Source organism: Canis lupus, chromosome 36 (genome assembly GCF_003254725.2).
Source record: "Canis lupus dingo isolate Sandy chromosome 36, ASM325472v2, whole genome shotgun sequence".
Taxonomy (NCBI): domain Eukaryota; kingdom Metazoa; phylum Chordata; class Mammalia; order Carnivora; family Canidae; genus Canis; species Canis lupus.
In genome coordinates, this window is record NC_064278.1 from 14,882,448 (window position 1) to 14,901,080 (window position 18,633).

Consider the following 18,633-nt stretch of genomic DNA (forward strand, 5'->3'; position numbering starts at 1 on the left):
CTAAATTCTTGAAGAGATATAGCTTCAAGTGCTTATATTTAAAAGAAGAAAGTTCTCAAGTCATTCATTTAAATTCCTACTTTATGAAGCTAGAAATAGGGCAAGTTGGACCAAAGCAAGTAAAAGAAAGGAAATTTTAAAGTCAGAACAGAAGTCAATGAAGTAGTTATGTAGAATAGAGAAAATCAACATCTGGTTGATTTTGCAAAGATCAGTAAAATAGGTAAACCTAAACGTTAGGAGCTCAGCTGAACTGGAAGAGAGAGAGCTGAGTTACTAGGTGTAGGTGTCAGAGTAGCTGATTAAAGCAACAAGCCAAAAGTGAGAGAGTTGAGTCTCTAATCACTTACTGTCATGGTATAAGTAAGAGGCTAAAACCAGGGAAGATGCCAGTTCCTCCTGTTCCATCTACCCTCGTGGAATGAAATGGCACACCAACTGAGGATCAAGTGGATCAGCACAGATGTGGGGAGATGTTAAAGGAGCCCCCAAATAAAAGGCTTTGGTAGTTTATGGGCTCTGAGGTAGAAAAAGGTCAGGGGAAGGGATAAGAGTAGAAGAAACTCCTTCCCAAGGCTTCAGATAAAGAAGCCTAGGAATAAAGGTACCAGAGCTAGGAATGTAAATATGTGAAATAATGTGACTGGGGGAGGTGGTCCTGAGACCCTAACTATAAATTCCTTCAGAGACTTCAATGCATTGGTTATGTATTGAGTCTGATGTAGGGAGGGCAGTTTCAACCCACAAAGCCTGTGAAGTAAAAACTTCGTAAATTGTCTATAGTTAGGCCTGAAAAAAATCACACAGATTTTTAACCAGGAGCCAGACTCCTCACTAGATGGATAAGAAAAAGAGAGAGAAGGTACAAATTATCAATATCAGGAATGAAGGAGAAAAATCCCTACAGAACCATAAGAGAATATTATGAATAACATTTGCCAACAAATTTGATCATGTAGATGAAATGGACAAATTTCTTGAAAAATGAAAATTACTAAAACTGCCTCAAGAAGAAATAGAAAATCTTGGCTAGATCTGTATCAAGTAAGAAAGTTTAATTAGCTTATTAAGCTTCTTTGATTATTATTCTTCCAAAAAGAGAAGTCAACAACTTTATACCAACAAAGATAACATCATGGTGAATTCTGTGAATATTTAAGGAAGAAATTGTATCCATACATACAAACCTTCAGAAAACAGAGAAAGAAGGAACAATCCAAACTTTATTAGGCCAATTTTATCCTGATACTCAAACCAGGAATCATGAGAAAACTACCAACCCAGATCTTCCATGAACATAGAAGCAAAAGCTTTAAAAATATATTACCAATAGAAAAGGATAATACGGGCAGCCTGGGTGGCTCAGCGGTTTAGCGCCACCTTGGGCCCAGGGTGTGATCCTGGAGACCTGGGATCAAGTCCCACGTCAGGTTCCCTGCATGGAGCCTGCTTCTCCCTCTGCCTGTGTCTCTGCCTCTCTCTCTGTGTGTCTCTCATGAATAAATAAATAAAATCTTAAAAAAAAAAAGAAAGAAAGAAAAGGATAATACACCATAGCCAAATGGATTTATCCTAGGAGTGTATAATTGGTTCAGCAACAAAAATATTGTTAATTTAATTCACATTATTATAATAAAGTTGATTTTTTAAAAGCATATGATCATCTCAGTAGTCAAAAAATGTTTGACAAAATTCAACACCTGATCTTGGTAAAAACACTAAAAAAACAAGGAAAAGAAAAGAATTTTTTCAACCTGATAAAGGGCATGCATGGAAAAAACTATAGCTAACATCATAATACTGAAGGATAGAAAGCTTGCCCTCTAAGATCAGGAACAAGACAAGGATGGCTGCCCTTATCGCTTTTTAACATTGAATTAGAAGCTCTAGAAAGAGCAGTTAGGCAAGAAAAAGGAATAAACAGCATCTAGATTGGAAAAGAAGAGGTAAAATAATGTCTATTTGCAAATGAGATGATCTTATATGTGGAAAATTAGAAGGGATCTCCAAAAAATTATTAGAGCTAATAAGTTCAGGAAGTTTGTAGCATATATGATCTATGTACAAAAAAAGTCTATTTTATTTCTTTGTACTAGTGATGAGCAATCTGAAAATAAAATTTTTAAAAATTCCATTTAGAATAGGGTGATGAAAATATTCTGGAATTAGTTTGTGATGGTTGCACAATTTTGTGATATACTAAATTATACATGTTTAAGTTAATTTTATAGTATACAAAAAAATCTCAATTTAAAAATATATTGAAAAATAATATATATATTGAAAAAGGCTTATATCCAGAATATATCAAGATTATAATTCAATAAGAAAACAAAAAACATGAAGTGAGCATAAAATTTGAACAAGCACTTCTCTTATAAGAATTATATAAATGACCCACAAGTACATGAAAATGTGTTCACCATCATTTTTGATTAGAAGAGTACAAATTAATGTCACGGTTATTGATGAGAATTTGGGGTACCTGGAACTCTGAGTCATTGCTGGTAATAATGCAAAATGGTATAGTCAAATTTGAAAAACGTTTGGCAATTTCTTTAAAAAGCGGAGCATGCACTTACTATACAACCCAACGATTCTACTTCTAGGTGTCTACCAAAAGAAATGAGAACATATGTTCACATGAAGACTTTTACATAAATGTTTAAAACAGTTTAATTTGTGGTCGTAAAAAGTGTAAACCCAGAATTCATCAGCAGGTGAATATGTGAACAAATGTTGGTATATCCATACACTGGAATACTACTCAGCAGTAAAAAGGAATGGACTGCTGATACAATAACATGAATGAATCTCAAAATATTATGCTAAGTAAAAGCAGGCCAGGCACAAATATAGATATAAATATACACACACATACACACATATACTGTTTGATTCTATTAATATGAAAGCTTTTAAAAATCCAAAACTATAATGACGCAGGATTAGTGATTGCTTGGGGCTGGAATTGATTGCATATAGGCACAAGCAAAATTTTGGGAGGGCATGGAATAGTTCTAAAGTTTTATTGTAGTAGTAGTTACCTGACTATACATTTGCTGAAATTAATTGAACTACACTTAAAAGTATGTGAATTTTATGGTATATATACTGCATCTCAGTAAAGTTGCTTTTTAAAAAGCCTTCTTTATGTAGCTGTATAAGTAGGAGATGTATAACCTTATTTCTAAGATTATAAAAATTTACATTTTTTTCAGCCTGCATATTATTTTTTTTCTCTTTGTAGCACCATTTAGAATTTTGTACTTAATCTACATAATTAGTTCAGTTTTACAAACAGATGTTTTTAGAATGTCTATAATGTGTGAAGAACTGGGAGGACAGAGCCCTTACCCCCAGGGACTACTCGTACAGTCTTACAATAAATGCTAATTTATTTTTAAATTAATTAATAGAAAATATAAACACAAGTAGAGAAGTGTTTACAAAGTATGGAGGATTAACTTTATCTGAATGGAGCGGAGTGATCTAAGGTGCTATTAGGTTTGATCAGGAAAGGATTCCCTGGGGAACTGGAATTTGAAGGATGATAGGAATTGATCCAGTAGACCAGGGGAAGTAAACATATTAGCCTCCTAAATAGTCTTTTAGTTAAATAAAGAAGGGCTGGGAAGTATATTTTAGTGTTTATAAGACTAACAAACTCCTTTAAAACTCAGGAAATTAGTCCTTGGCTCACTGATTTTTTTGGTTATTTCTGTTGTTATTACTGAATAAAACTTCAGCTTAGCTGGTACTTACATCTCTCAAATTCTTAGAAAGTCCACCCTCTTTTAAAAAATGACTTTGTTTCACACTCATTAAGGGTCTAGGCAAATTGTTTTGTACTGCATCTTGTCAATTCCATGTTTTTACTGTTGTTCTTCATCCACACTGACAGCCTGTGTCTTTTTAACCAGAAGTCACTCTCCCTTTGCCACAAAAACATTTGTTCTTATAGAGTGGTTAGATTCTGTAGACTGTATTCATGAGAAATATGACAGCACTATTTTAAAAATAAATATATAGAAGAAGCAGATGCTATGGCATTTAAGACTTAAAGAGAAATACTATGGGGATATTTGGATATACGGCTGGGAACCTATTCTCTCCTTTGCCTCTTCTCTCTTTACTTTCCTTTAGTTGACTCAGGTAAGAAAATTTTCTTACTGTCCAAAAGTAATCAATGAAGATGTATTTAAATTATCTATAATGCAAAATGTTCTTTACAAAATGCCTTGAGAATTTTCTATTTCATGTCTAAAAGGAAGAAGAAGAATTTTCAGTTCTTTCCAGCTGCTTGGGACTTCTGCCAACGTTTTACCAAACAGAACATCCATTCATCAGTGCCTCCTGTCTGGATTGGCCAGTTCCAGCATTTGATATTATATCTCAGTGGTGTTTTGAGATAAATTCATTTACTGAAAGACATGCAGAACAAGGAAAGGTATGTAAAAAAGAGTAGTATTACCTACTTTGTCACAGTGGTGATATGCTAATAGGGTAAGAGAATAATGAAGAATTATAAATTTCAGGTCATCTATTCTTGGCAGCATTTATTAAACTAATTATATTGAAAAATGGTTTACTTATATAATATTTATAAGTGTAAAAGCAAAAATATTTCAGTTAACAAAGCTAAGTTATTAATCTACTTTTGGCTTGTTTTAGGTCATCAGGTTTTATTGAATGTCTTAAACAATCATAGACTTGAAAGATACAGAGGAATTTTAAGATAGACAAGGAACTTGTAACTTATTGGAAAGAGAACTGTCACATAAAAATCAAAGATTTGGGGCAGCCCGGGTGGCCCAGCGGTTTGGCGCCGCCTTTGGCCCAGGGCGTGATCCCGGAGACCCAGGATCGAGTCCCACATCCGGCTCCCTGCATGGAGCCTGCTTCTCCCTCTGCCATTCTCTCTCTCTCTCTTTCTCTCTCCTTTCTCTCTCTGTGTCTATCATGAATAAATAAAATATTAAAAAAAAATCAAAGATTTGGAGTAGCAGATTTAAAAGGCCAGTCTTTAACTGTAAAAGTTGCGTGCCTGTGCTGCCAGCTGGGCCCGTGTAAGGTTTTATATTAGAGATGAGCGAATTGGAAAGGTAGGGTGGAGGCAGTGGGAGGTGGCTATGAATGCCATGGTTTGATGCTCAGATTTTCCTCTATAGGTAGAACTACGGTTTTTGAAAAATTGAATAATGTGATGATAGTGTTTTAGGGAGGTAATTTAGATAGCTTTTTAGTAGGTAAATTGAAGTAAGGAGAGAGGGAAGCCAGAAATTATTTACGTGGTGAAGAAAATCTGGCCTATTATTCTGATAGTAGAAATTAGACAGACTATAACCAAGGCAAGAGACATCTGAGAAAAATATATAGGACTTGATGACCAGATGTACTTGACTTTAAGATCTGAACTCAAAGCATTAAAAGAATAATAACTAGTAGACATAGTTCTGATAGAAATCTGATCCTGCTTAAAACACCGTTGAGGGGAGCCCCCGTGGCCCAGTGATTTAGTGCTGCCTTCAGGGGTGTGATCCTGGAGACCCGGGATTGAGTCCCATGTTCAGGCTCTCTGTATGGAGCCTGCTTCTCCCTCTGCCTGTGTTTCTGCCTCTCTCTCTCTCTCTCTCTGTGTCGGTCATGAATAAATAAACAAAATCTTAAAAAAATAATAAAAAATAATAAAACACCATTGATAGTGCCCCATTGCCTATGGAAGTCTTTGCATGGCATTCAGGGATTTTCACCATCTGGCTTGCCTTTCTAACCTCATCCAAACCACTCCCCTACTATCACCTTGGTCAAACCAGAGAAGAATGTTTCTTAGGTGTGCTGTATATTTTTAAACATCTATGTTATTGCTTATTGCTGTTACTTTTATCTAAAGCAATTTTCCTACCCTTCTCCTGTTGAATTAATCACTCATCAAGGCTATGATAAATGTACCTTTTCTATAAAGGTCTGGCTGATAATCCATCTTCTTTTAGTTCTAATCCGCTCCCTCTGTTGTGTGCTGTATGACAGTATTTTTGCGATGACCTATAATAGTCACCATATTTATCACTTTTTTTTTGTTTAATATGTCTGAGTGGAGGCTCCAAAAGCAAAAATTGTTCCTGACTTTTCCTTGAGTTCTTAGTTCCTAGAAAGTACCAATATAGAATAGTCACCTAATAAATATTTGTGGAATGGTTAACTGGTGGGATGATCTCATAGGTAGAAATAGAACTGGTGAAAGAAAAGCCATGTTTCAGGGAAAATGAGAATTTTAATTTTAACATCAAGAGACAATAAAAGATTAGTATTTTAGGTAGAGATGTCAGACTAGACTTAATCTTTAAGACAGTGAATAATAAAGGCAAGGTAAGCATAAATAATAAGTGTTTCTGCTTTTGTTCATTTCCGTTTTTTATTAAAATCCTTAAGGAGATCGTATCTCATTTTATACCGCTCCTTTTTTTTGAAGGAAAGACAATATCAAGACCTTAATTGAACTTTGTATATTATGTATAAAAATCTTTTTCTATCTAGTAATTTCTTTATTTTCAGATTATAACTGGAATCTGAAGTTAGATATTGATATCTGAAAACCTATAAGGAATGACTAGGCATAAGAGATGGGTATAATTGTAGAACCAGGACAGGAGAAAGTGATGAGTGTCCTTAAAGTTTTTGTCTTCATAGGAGTCATGGGTTAAGCAATAAATACACATTAACTCATTTGATAGTGTAATAACAAGCTTACATGTTAGATGTATGATTATTGGTATGGATATTGATGGAAAATAAGAATTTATCATTTTAAAATAATCGTTTTGTAAAATTGAGTGATAAGGATCTGTTTTATAGCCATACAGTAGTCATTTGTTTATTTCTACTTAGGCAGAATTTTTACCAGTTATTTGAATGCACTCCCATCTGACCTGCATCCCTACTCTTGTCCCTGCTCCACTCTGTTCTATCTCTAATCCTCACTCTGACCAGGCCAACCAGATTTTCTTTACTTGGAATTTTAAATTTGAACAAGATATAAACAGTGACTGGAGCTGAATAGTCCAACAAAAATAACCTTGAAAAATTGAGTTACTGCTTCTAATTTTTTGTATCAGCTAAGATTCTTTGGTCACAGACATACAGTTGGATTGCACAGACAGTTTTGGTGTGTTTTCTCTGAAGTGCTACCACTGGATAACTGCACCTGAACCACTTTCCTTTCTTCCATGTGGTGCTCAAGATTGATATTCCTGGGAGGAAGGATCCAGTTGGCATAATTTGCATCCTATGTACACCCTTGTGATGAGGCAAGATCTTGTGATAGAGCGGTCCTATCAAACCTGATGGAACCAGAAAGGAGATTATTTTCCAAAAATACTTGTAATACTGTTAATAATATAAAAGGCAGATAAGGGGGCAGCCTGGGTGGCTCAGCAGTTTAGCGCCGCCTTCAGCCTGACTTGTGATCCTGGGGTTCCGGGATTGAGTCCGGTGTTGGGCTCCCTGCGTGGAGCCTGCTTCTCCCTCTGCCTGTGCTCTGCCTCTCTCTCTCTCTGTGTCTCTCATGAATAAATAAATAAAATCTAAAAAAAAAAAAAAAGCAGATAAGGTTGATAGACAAATTGAAAAACATAAATAACCAACACTGTCTTCATATCTTACCTGTTAGCACATAGACATTCTTTATGCTCATTCACAGTTTCACTTCTTCCCCTGTTCAAAATGATGTAACCATTCCATTCATAATCACAAATGCATCTACCACTTTCCCAAGTACGCAACCTGAAGTCACACCCAACAGTTAGATTACCAGACCTCTCTGAATTCAGAGGCTCTGAGAGATGTCCATTCTTTCTGTGATTTGTTGTATTTACACCCTGGTGGCCTGGAAAATTTTAATTAGCAGCTTATCACCCTGAATTCCATAATTAAGTGAAAGAAGAAGAGAATGGAACATATTGCAAGAATAAATACCACCTAAGCCAGAACATTTACAAGTGGTCATAAAGCTGTAGCTAATATATAGTCAAATATATGACTTTCTTCTTAGACCTTCTTTGACCAGAACCTTGACAGTTTATATTTATTTGACCAAGTATGTGAACTAGACTTTATTCTGAGAAGTCTGAGCTTCTGGTGATTTGGTTCTATCTTGCTTATATTAAGGCCTAATAGTTTTGTATTAAATTTTTTCCTTTCAAGCTTTGGGACATGGCGAGTGATGGGTGGATCTCTAAGTTCAAAATATACTGCTGCTAATTGTAGAGCAATATTTCTTTTCTTCTTGATAGTTAGGGTCAGTCCCTCCAGACAATGCTATAAGCCATTCCATTCTTCTCCTAGTGATATGGGGAACCTAAAAATGGCCAGATGATGTTTAGTTTCCAATTCAGTAAAACTATTATCCTATCCTCTGCTGGAGGATAATACACAACTTTTTTAGGATGGTCCTAAAACCACAGAACAATCCAGAATAGCAGGAAACAGAAATAAAAAACTGAATTCTTAGGTGTAATCATGAGATGTGCCAAACCACTTTGCACTCCCTGGTTTCTAGGTTTCTAAACTGATGAATTTCATCTGTGAGAAAGTGATCACCCATATATACTGGTTGCTAGTTTAGACCATGTACTTCATTCTGTAGGAACATATACCTCATTTTATAGTTATTTTCTCCCAACTGGTACCATCTAAAAATTTATCAGCAAAGTAGTTCATCATTTAAAAGATCAACAGTTTTGTCAGATGTTTGAATATATGTTAGGAACAGTTAATTCCATAGACATCCACCTATTGCCTTATATCTCTCTTAACGAAGAAAATTCTTTAAGACCATGTGGTGTGAGCTACTGGGTAATTTACAACCTAATCTAGATAGAGATCAAGTTCAGTGAGGACAAACTGCTGTTCTTTCCACTAATGGAAGATTGCAATATAATCAACCCATTACAGAATATGCAATCTTTGCAGTCTGGTTTGGGCACTGAATACAGGCAAATAGCATATTGTAAGCCCATATATTGTCCTTATCCTTGCTTCCATGGCCACTTTGTCCATGAACTTATTGATAAACGCCAAGCTGACTACTTAACTACTACATCAATTTAAATAGATTATGGTTGTAGGTAATGTGAAATGATCACCACATGAGTTGCCTGATATCTATACAGTGTCTTGAGCTAATAGATTCATACTACATTTTATCTATTTTAAGTGTTAATGGAGAGGCATTTATTTATTTTTTTATTTTTTTAATTTTTATTTATTTATGATAGGCACACAGTGAGAGAGAGAGAGAGAGAGGCAGAGACACAGGCAGAGGGAGAAGCAGGCTCCATGCACCGGGAGCCTGATGTGGGATTCGATTCCAGGTATCCAGGATCACGCCCTGGGCCAAAGGCAGGCGCCAAACCGCTGCGCCACCCAGGGATCCCTGGAGAGGCATTTAGAAAAAAATTAGTGCTATTACCAGTATTGTACAACTGCAAATAATGAATTTAGTATATTCTACAGGGAAACTTAACTAATTTGGCATTGTTTTCATACTTGTAGCAGAAAATTTATGAAGAGTTGTAGCCTTAGCACATATGGATACAAAAGGCCTTAACAGATTGTGGTATGAGAAGATTTTACATTTTCTAAGAAGGAGATTCTAAATTATAAAATATTGAGATAAAAATAAGGGGCTATAACTATGACATTACCTTAAGAAAGGCCAGTAAAATTTTTTTATCCAAGAAAGATCAAAACTTGATTTTTAAAAGTGTTTATTTAAAATTTTACATTAAGCAAAAAAAATAAATAAATAAAAATAAAATAAAATTTTACATTAAGCATATTTAAAAACAAGTACATCTAGATATATTTCCCATGCATTCTTATTTATGTTTAGTATTTTTCTCTTAGGGTAACGACAAGTTTAAATGTTTCAGGGTGCTTAATCTGAAAACTGACATCATATTGTCAAAATGTTAAAATAGAGATTGGTAATTATTGAAGTACTATTTAAGTCATTTGTAAAATGGAAATGAGAGATTATTAAAGAAAATAAGTCACATACTTAGAGACAGATGTTTCTTCCTTATAAAGACAAAAGGCCTTTAAAATACAAGCATTTTGTGTTAGTGACTTAAGTTTATAGGACTAATGAATATTTTTGGATTTTATTTTAGGCCTTGCTTATCCAAGAGGCAAGATGGAAATTACCACACCTGCTCCAGTTGCCTGAGAATTATAACACCATTTTTCAGTACTACCATAGAAAAACCTGTAGTGTCTGCACTAAGGTTCCTAAAGATCCTGCTGTTTGCCTTGTTTGTGGTACTTTTGTGTGCCTGAAAGGACTTTGCTGCAAGCAACAAAGTTACTGTGAATGTGTATTGGTAAGCAGTAGTAAATAATATAAAATTTATGAAAACCCAAATCTACTATCACATTGAAATGTGGTATATGTAGTTAAGCCAGCTCTTCACATTAACTATTCTTTGAAGTAAATACACAGTACACAAGGATTTCATTCTTGTTCTTTTGTTCTTTTTAATCCAATAGAAGGGTTTAAAAAAACAAAAACAAAAAAAACACCCAGGGCTTTATTTAAGTGAGTAAAACTTTTCTTAAGTACAAAACTTTTCTTAAGCCATTGCATGGGTTTTTAAATGTTGGGCAATGAAACAGTAGTCAAACCTGCTATTGTGGATGCCAGCCTCTGAATCTGGTTTACGTTGGCTCTTAATTGCTTTCCTAGATAATCCTTACCCACATTCCTCCTAATGTATTATTAATCTAGTGTTAAGAATGAAATTGTAAGTTTAACTTAGATGAAATCTTATTAAAAACAAAAATTTTCAGTATTATTTATATGATATTTAACTAAGGCATTCTTGATTTTCTTATGAAGTCCATTTGATTATGAATATCATTGATGTATTTTTAATTTTTTAGCATTCTCAGAACTGTGGTGCTGGAACGGGGATTTTCCTTTTGATCAATGCATCAGTGATTATCATCATTAGAGGACACCGCTTCTGCCTCTGGGGTTCTGTGTATTTGGATGCTCATGGAGAAGAAGATCGAGATCTTAGGTTAGATACGCATGCATATGTTTGAATGTTTATTGAAGTTTGATTAGAGGACAATGCTCCATTCCTGGCTTTGTAATTGTAATAATATTTTTTTATATTAAGAAATTCTGACAGTCATTAATTTTAAGCTCTTTTTAGTTTTTGAGATAGTTTCCACATCCACATGCTAAGGAAATATGAAATAAACCAAACCACTGTGTGAGATTTTTGCCATTAAGAATCTGTTTTTTAAAAGTATGTGTGAAATCTTCATTGGATTAAATAACTTTAACACCTTTCTTTCCTTTTTATTTTAGGCGAGGCAAACCTCTCTACATTTGTAAGGAAAGATACAAAGTTCTTGAGCAACAGTGGATTTCTCATACTTTTGATCACATCAATAAAAGATGGGGTCCACATTACAATGGACTGTGACTCACCACCTCAGCATTGCATTATATCATTTTCATTAAGAATTTATCAACAATAAGCTTTACCTTAATTTGGAGGATTAACGCTTTTGCTGAAGGAGAAAAAGAAAACATATATTATAAAGCCTTTCCAAAATTAGGTGCTTGGTAATCACATTAATGGTATAATAAAAAATTTTTTAAATATCTGGAGAACGTAACAACAAGTTAAATCATTCTTTAGTGGTCCTTTTTTTTTTTAAGTCCACAATTAATAAGAAGCACAACTTGTTGACAAAATCATTTAAAAATGATTCTCCCAGCAATGCATATCAGCTATTCATTGATACTTAGAGTGGGTGTGATTTATTTAAAGTTTTACTGCTTCTTTATATCTGTGTGTTTTAATTTGCATCTGCTAAACACAATGCATCCTTTCCCTCTCCCATTCTTGTGTTGATTTGAGATTTTTGCTGTATGTAATTAGAAAAAAATGTAAAACATGATTTATGTGAAATATTGTATAGTAAAAGTTGGTCTAATAGTAGGACTTTAAAATTTTTTCTTATTGTGAGGAATCTGTTAAAAGTTTAAGGCTTTGCTGAAAACTTAATTCATTCTCAGGAATTTCATAAATATTCTCCCCAGGTAAATAATTGAAATAGTTGTAAAATAAGTAGATAGCTGCTGTTAATATAATACAGTACATTTTGGGGGACATATGCGTGGTTGGGGAAGGGAGTCATTAAAAATCAAAATTTGCCATTTCAGTCGGTGAATTACTTGATATATTAATAAACAAATAGTTTTGCTGTAAAATCAGAAGTTTTAAGAGCGTTCACATGGCAGATTTTGATTTTGTGCATGCCCACCTTTTATTACCAACCAAGTTTTTGTTTAAATGATTGAGTTGGAAATGCTTATTAGACTTACCCACAAATGAAGCTTAGTTTTGGAACTTTCCTGTCAGCTCAAGAGGTTCATCTATATTGTATTTGTGCAGCATAATCACTGCTATTTCTGCTTGGTTTCCTAAAAGGAAAAAAGAGGCTCAGTGGTGATGACCCTCACGAATGAGCCATGCATCTGCATTCTTCTTAGAAGCTGCTGCGAAAAGCAATTTATGTTTGTTGAGTTTTTTTAATCAGTAAGAATGGGAATGATTGAGCTAAAAACCCACTCTATAAATAGAGAAGGAAGATTACAGAAAAGCATGTTATATATTGCTAACAAGATTTTTCTTCCAAATGATTTAGTAATTTGATGATTATTTAATATATAGTGTTATCAAGCAATTCCTGGTACTTTGGACTTCCATGGCTTGTTATATAAAATTACATTTTTACATGTAAAATAAACTAAAAAAACATCTAATGATAAAATACAAAAATAAAGTCAGATCTATGTTCTAAAAATTATTGAATGACATGACATTACAGAATGTGAAAATGGACATTAAATGATGGCCTTGCATTAAAATAGAGCAGAACAGTACATATTCAAATGTGTTTAAAACATCAAAAAATTACCTATAGCTCTACAATAAAATACATGGAAATAGCTTGCTATTTTTATATACATTTCCAAAATATTAAGATAACTTTCTGAAAGACAAGACTGATTCTGTTTAACTAAATAGTTGTCCTTTCCAACACATTGCTACTTTTTTAAATACTGTATCATAAGTTCAGCCTGTCATATTTTTTGCATCAGTCATTCTGAATACCAGACCATTTGTAAGTGTGGTTGAAGAGCAAAATGCTAATTTAAATCTCTAGTAAATACTGTTACAGGATTCATGAACTTGAATAATTCTACAGTTTGAAACTCTGATGCTATATATACATGGTATAATGTATTCAGACTTTGATTACTACATATTTAAAATGGAATGTTTTATGATTGTGCATATGGATGTGAAGTGAAAATATTAGCCTTAACATTAAAATTTGGGTATTTGATAGTGTTTATTTTGATATTGGTGAATTAGTCACCAGTAAATTTTTAAAAAGCACTTGGTTGAAAATTGTACTTGAATTACATACATGCATGCTGCTAAACTAGAACTTTAATTTTTTTCCCCATAACTTTTATAAGTCCCATTTATAAGCCCACTTTTAAAAATAACAGGTCCAAGCTAGAGTGATGTGTGTATATTATTCAAAAAAAATGTACTGGTGTGATATCTTGTATGAATGATCATTTAAATACAGTACATTACTGTAGAGGTTAAATCAATCTTTATAATTAAGCAGAGATTACAAAACTAGGAATAATCAACATTGTAAGATATGTTAATAAAAACCTACTGTCATTTGGTTTGTGAAAGGTCCTTAAAATGTTTAATTCTTATACATGTTTCTTTTTTTTAAAAGGTATTGACAACAATATATCTAAGTGAGCATAGCAGGAAAGTTGCTTTAAGGTGGAGTTAAATATAAAAGGTTTGCTTTCCCTTATATCTTTTATTTACAGAGGTAGTTCCTGTTTCTTCTATCCTTGTCTCAAAATGGATGCAAAGCTTTTTGCTAAGTATGTGTGTGTGTTCTTGGAAGTTGGGGAGAAGGAAATGAGCTTGCAGACCTGAGGAACACTGCTATAATCCTTGCTGCTTTCTGAAAATTCCAGTTAGACTTCAGAATTCTAAAGGACTTTATGATAATGTTTATTTTGAGTGATGTTTGATTTTATTGGAATTGACAGTGTTCATCCCTGAAGCTCACCAGGCAGTTATCAGCTAGGAATCCATTTGTGTTCACAAACCTTTTTTTTTTTCTGTTTTATGTATTTTGGTATTTATTGATTTCTGTAACTTAGAAAGATGCTTTTCTGAAGGGTTGGAGGTGACAAATAGTATGAGAGGATATATGAAGCAAGAGTCTACTATCTCCAGGATTGTAATTGCTGACTCTCAAGTTCTTATTGTTGGCTTATCTTTGTGGTCCTGTTAAACAGCAACAAAAACAAAGCACAGCATTATTTTAACCATAATTATAATCAAATCACCAAGACAAGATAAATTCCCTGGGGGTTATTTATGACATGATGGTTGGTGGGAGGGCAGAAGACTTATGCCTATCTGAGGCCCATTCACAGCACATAGTTCTTTTCCTTTATGATCTGGCTGGATGAGCTGGAGTGGGCAGAAGGATGCCAACATGATCACTTCTTGATTTGTGACACTTCAAGTTCCCCTTGATAATGAAGCATATCAAATATGGAAAAGCTATTACCATCCTATGCCGTATGCCGTAATCAAATAGCAGTGGAGTGAATGTGACTCCAGCTGATGCAACAAAATGAAAAGGTGTACGGGACCTTATGTAGAGCTGCAATGTAAGATGTGGCAATAACAAAATTAATGTGGCAGAGCCCAAGAGCAAGCCAGAAAAGTAGGGTCAAGGGAAAAGGACAAGAGAAAGGAAAAACTTTAGAGCAAACTAAGAGGATACGTATCTGATTCCCTCTTACGTTGGTGCAAGATGATCTTGAGAGTGAGCAGGCCTAGCATATCTGGGGTTCTGAGTTAAGTGGTAGGATTTAGCTATATGCTAGGAGTGAATAGGCTCCTATAAGGAGAAGCACCACAGAAGTCATTGAGAGCCCAATGGTGTTAGAAGCCATAACATTTCAATGGAGTCAGTTAGAAAGGTTTTATGAATTTTTAGAGCCCCTGAGATCAGCAGTCCAGAACCTGAAGGGTAGAAATTAGACTGCTAAATTAATTCATAATTTGGGGATTCAAGAGGTGGGGGGCATCAGGTGGTAAGAGAAATAGAAGTACTGGTTGAAATAAGTGTCGGGTCAATGCTGGGTAAGTTGGATATAGGATTGGAATTCCTGATGAGGCTTAATGAGCAGATGTAGTGCAAGTTTTCAAAGTTTTCATTTGGAATTAGGACAAATTGCTTTTGTGTTGAAGCATTTTAATTCATTCAGTAAATATTTATTGAGCTCCTCTTATGAGCCAGCAGTGATGAATACTGGAAGTGCAATGAAAAGGAAACCAGATACTCCCTTCTCTCATATAGCTTTCTGTGTAACTAATGCTACAAATGGTGTGTGTGTTGAGGGGTCAGGGGGCTGGCTGGGAGGAGAATGGAATATAAGGTACTATTGAAGGGACCTCTAAATCAGACTTCAGAGGTATGAGGAGGCTTCCCGGGGATAGAGATGCCTATGCTGATTCTGAATACTATGTAGGAGATACTTGGGAGAAAGTGGAGGTGTGGGGAGTAGAGTTTCAGGCAGGTAAAGGGAATACCATTTGCAAAGACTCAGGGTTGAGAGAGAACTTGTAGTTACAGACCTGAAAGAGATCTTTCTGACTCTAACATAGGTGCTTTTGAGATATAAAATCTAAATTATAAAGGGTTTTTATAGGCCTTCTAAGGGTTTTAGACTTTGTTCAGAGAGCATGGAAAGCCATTTTAGGGCTTTAGACAGGAGGGTGACATAATCTGATTTGCATCTTAGAAAAATCAATCAGGCTATACTCTAGAGAAAAATCCAGAGTGGGAAGACCTGTTAGATAACTATCGAAAGAGCCAAGACATGATGGTTGGCTCAACTAGGTGAATCATAGTAGAAACGGAAGTGGAAAGAATCATGAGATTTGACAATTCAGTGAGTGAGGGAGAGCAATGACTAGGTATTAAGCACCTACTATATTCCAAATACTGAGCTAAAAGATCAGGTATATCACAGAAAGAGTTAGTATTTGCTTACCATCTAATGGAAAACACCACTAAATGTGTAATTACAAGTAAATAGATGTTATCAGCAAGTTAGAGGGTTGTGGGAACCAGTGGACTCATGTATTTGGGAAGTTCACAGAAGCCTACATGGAGGAAGTGATGTTTAAGTTCAAGACCTGAAGAAAGGGGCAGATGTGAGCTAAATGAAGGAGGAAGTAGGGGAAGGGGATTCTAAAGGCCCTGGAATTACATATAGCACATGGGCTCTGAAATTAGCAAGTGCAGGAGACACTCACCAAACTGAAAGAAATGCAGTACAGCTGAAGCATTGGAAGCAGAAGGTAGTAGGGTATGTAACAAGAGATTATGCAGGAAAGGTAGGCAGGAATCAGATTATGGCCTCTTGAGCCATGTTATGGATTTTGGGTTTTATCCTAAACGTAGAAGGAAGTCATTGTAAGAGATTAGGGCAGATTGCAATGTTAAAAAGAACATTACGGCTTTAATTTAGAGCAGAGGTCAGCTAGCATGTTCTATAAAGGGCCAGACCGTTTCTGTCACAACTATTCAATTCTGCCATTACAATGCAGACCGCATCCATTAATCCGTATAAGTGTGAATAGGCATGGCTGTCTTCCAGTAGAACTACTTGTAAAAACAGGCTATGGGCCAGAGTTTGCCAAGCTTCGTTTTGGTGAAGTGGTAGAGGTAGAAGCCAAAGTATAGCTGCTGGAGGTGAGAAAGTAGAAAGTAGATAGTGAAGTGGAGGAGTAGAACACAATTTTCAAATCTCCCTAGCATGGCCAGACCATATCCCTGTCTGCAGGATGGCGGGGTATTTGCATTAAAACCTCCTTTCCAATAGTTTATGCTTTTATTCAGATGGTGTGTTTTACCATCTGAGTCTAGGGCTTGAAGTCAGCAGACCTGGGTTTGAATGACCTCACTTCACCTCAGTATATTAGTTAGGAATGTGCCCTGTTTCAAACAAAAAACCTGACTAAGCAATGGCTTGAAGAAGAGGGTTTATTAGTTTCAAGTAAAAGGAAGTTAGACCGGGAAGGAGAAGCTGCACAAGGAAATCATTATGGATCTAGACCCCTACTGTTTCTCTTTTCTACATTGTTAGGTTATAGTTTTCATCCTCATAGCTGTATACAAGCCAGCTGTTAATCTCCAGGCTACTATGAGGATGAAAAGCAAGATGGCTGCTAACCTTGTTTTCCAGGGAAGACAAAAAGCCAGAGGCTTCTTCCTAAGGCATTGTCCATGTTCAGCAAGAGAAGACTCCTCCCAGTGCACTTTTTTTTTTTCTTTTTTTTTTTCCAGTGCACTTTTACATACATCTCAGTCAGTACTGTCAGATGGCCACTATTAAATCCAAAAAATCTGGGAAGGTAAGCGTTTTAGCTTTTGAGCCTCTCTGCTAGGGAAATACAGGGTGGATAAAAGGGATTGCAAGTGACTTCTCAATGGTTAATTCAATGCAAGAAACACTTTGGTTTCTCATCTGTGCAATAGAGACAATAGCTAATATGACTGAATATAGACACTTCTGGCTTCTGTTAACATCAGATTAAGTGATTCAGACTACATTAGTTATCAATTTACACAAGAGTTTAAGAATCAGGAGGTGGAGATCATTAGGGGCCCATCTTACTGAAGAAAACTTTAAAAGACAATTGAGTAGACAAAAGCTGAAGAAGCAACAGTATTTGTGTAGTCTCAAAGTATGCCTCTTAAAATGTTAATTAACCACAAAGGGTAAGATAGTAACTTTATAGTAGAGAAACCTGGTAGACGCCACTTTATTTTTATTTTTTTAAACAATTTTCAAAAGATTTTAATTTTTGTGAGAGAGCATACATGCATGAGTGGTAGAGAGGGTAGGGGCAGAGGGAGAGGCAGACACCCTGCTGAGCAGGGAGACCGATGTAAGACTCGATCTCAAGATACTAGGATCATGACCATGAGTTGACTAGGAAGACTTCAAAAAGACCAATGGAGTAGGGGCTTCCTGGGTGGCTCAATCGGTTAAGTGTCAGACTCTTGATTTTGGCTCAGGTCATGATCTCAGGGTCCTGGGATTGAGCCCTGTGTCAGGCTCCCTGCTCAACATGGAGTCTGCTTGTTTCCCTCTCTCTCTGCATGCTCTCTCTCACAAATAAATAAATCTTAAAAAAAAAAAAAAAAAAAAAAGATGGATGGATGGATGGATGGAATGAAGGGAGTAATTCCAGCTCTAAAAAAAAGTCTTGGTCATAAACTACTAATGCTTTCCAGTGACTAGCAAAAAAAAACATCCTGTCTGGAAAATATCCAAATTATTTCTGAAAATATTTCAAATAAAGTGAAGGAACATGATGAGACAATATATATAGACCAGAATCAACAGAAAAATAATAGTAGTGGGCCACAAGGTCTCTTGATACTAAAAGTGTTATTTTTTTTTTTTAATTTTTATTT

At 35.2% G+C, this 18,633-nt stretch overlaps 1 protein-coding gene across 6 annotated transcripts in view; it reads left to right on the top strand.

The window, feature by feature from the left end:
- The window catches only part of UBR3 (ubiquitin protein ligase E3 component n-recognin 3), a 224,727-nt gene extending 210,929 nt beyond the window's left edge, over positions 1–13,798 (top strand). For all 6 annotated transcript variants that reach the window (XM_025460110.3, XM_025460112.3, XM_025460113.3 and 3 more), the window contains 4 exons: positions 4,271–4,450; positions 10,173–10,382; positions 10,942–11,081; positions 11,378–13,798. In XM_025460110.3, the coding sequence (XP_025315895.1) occupies positions 4,271–4,450; positions 10,173–10,382; positions 10,942–11,081; positions 11,378–11,495 (648 nt within the window). In that variant the 3' untranslated portion in view covers positions 11,496–13,798. The remainder of the gene's footprint in view (positions 1–4,270; positions 4,451–10,172; positions 10,383–10,941; positions 11,082–11,377) is intronic.
- Positions 13,799–18,633: the final 4,835 nt, after the last annotated feature.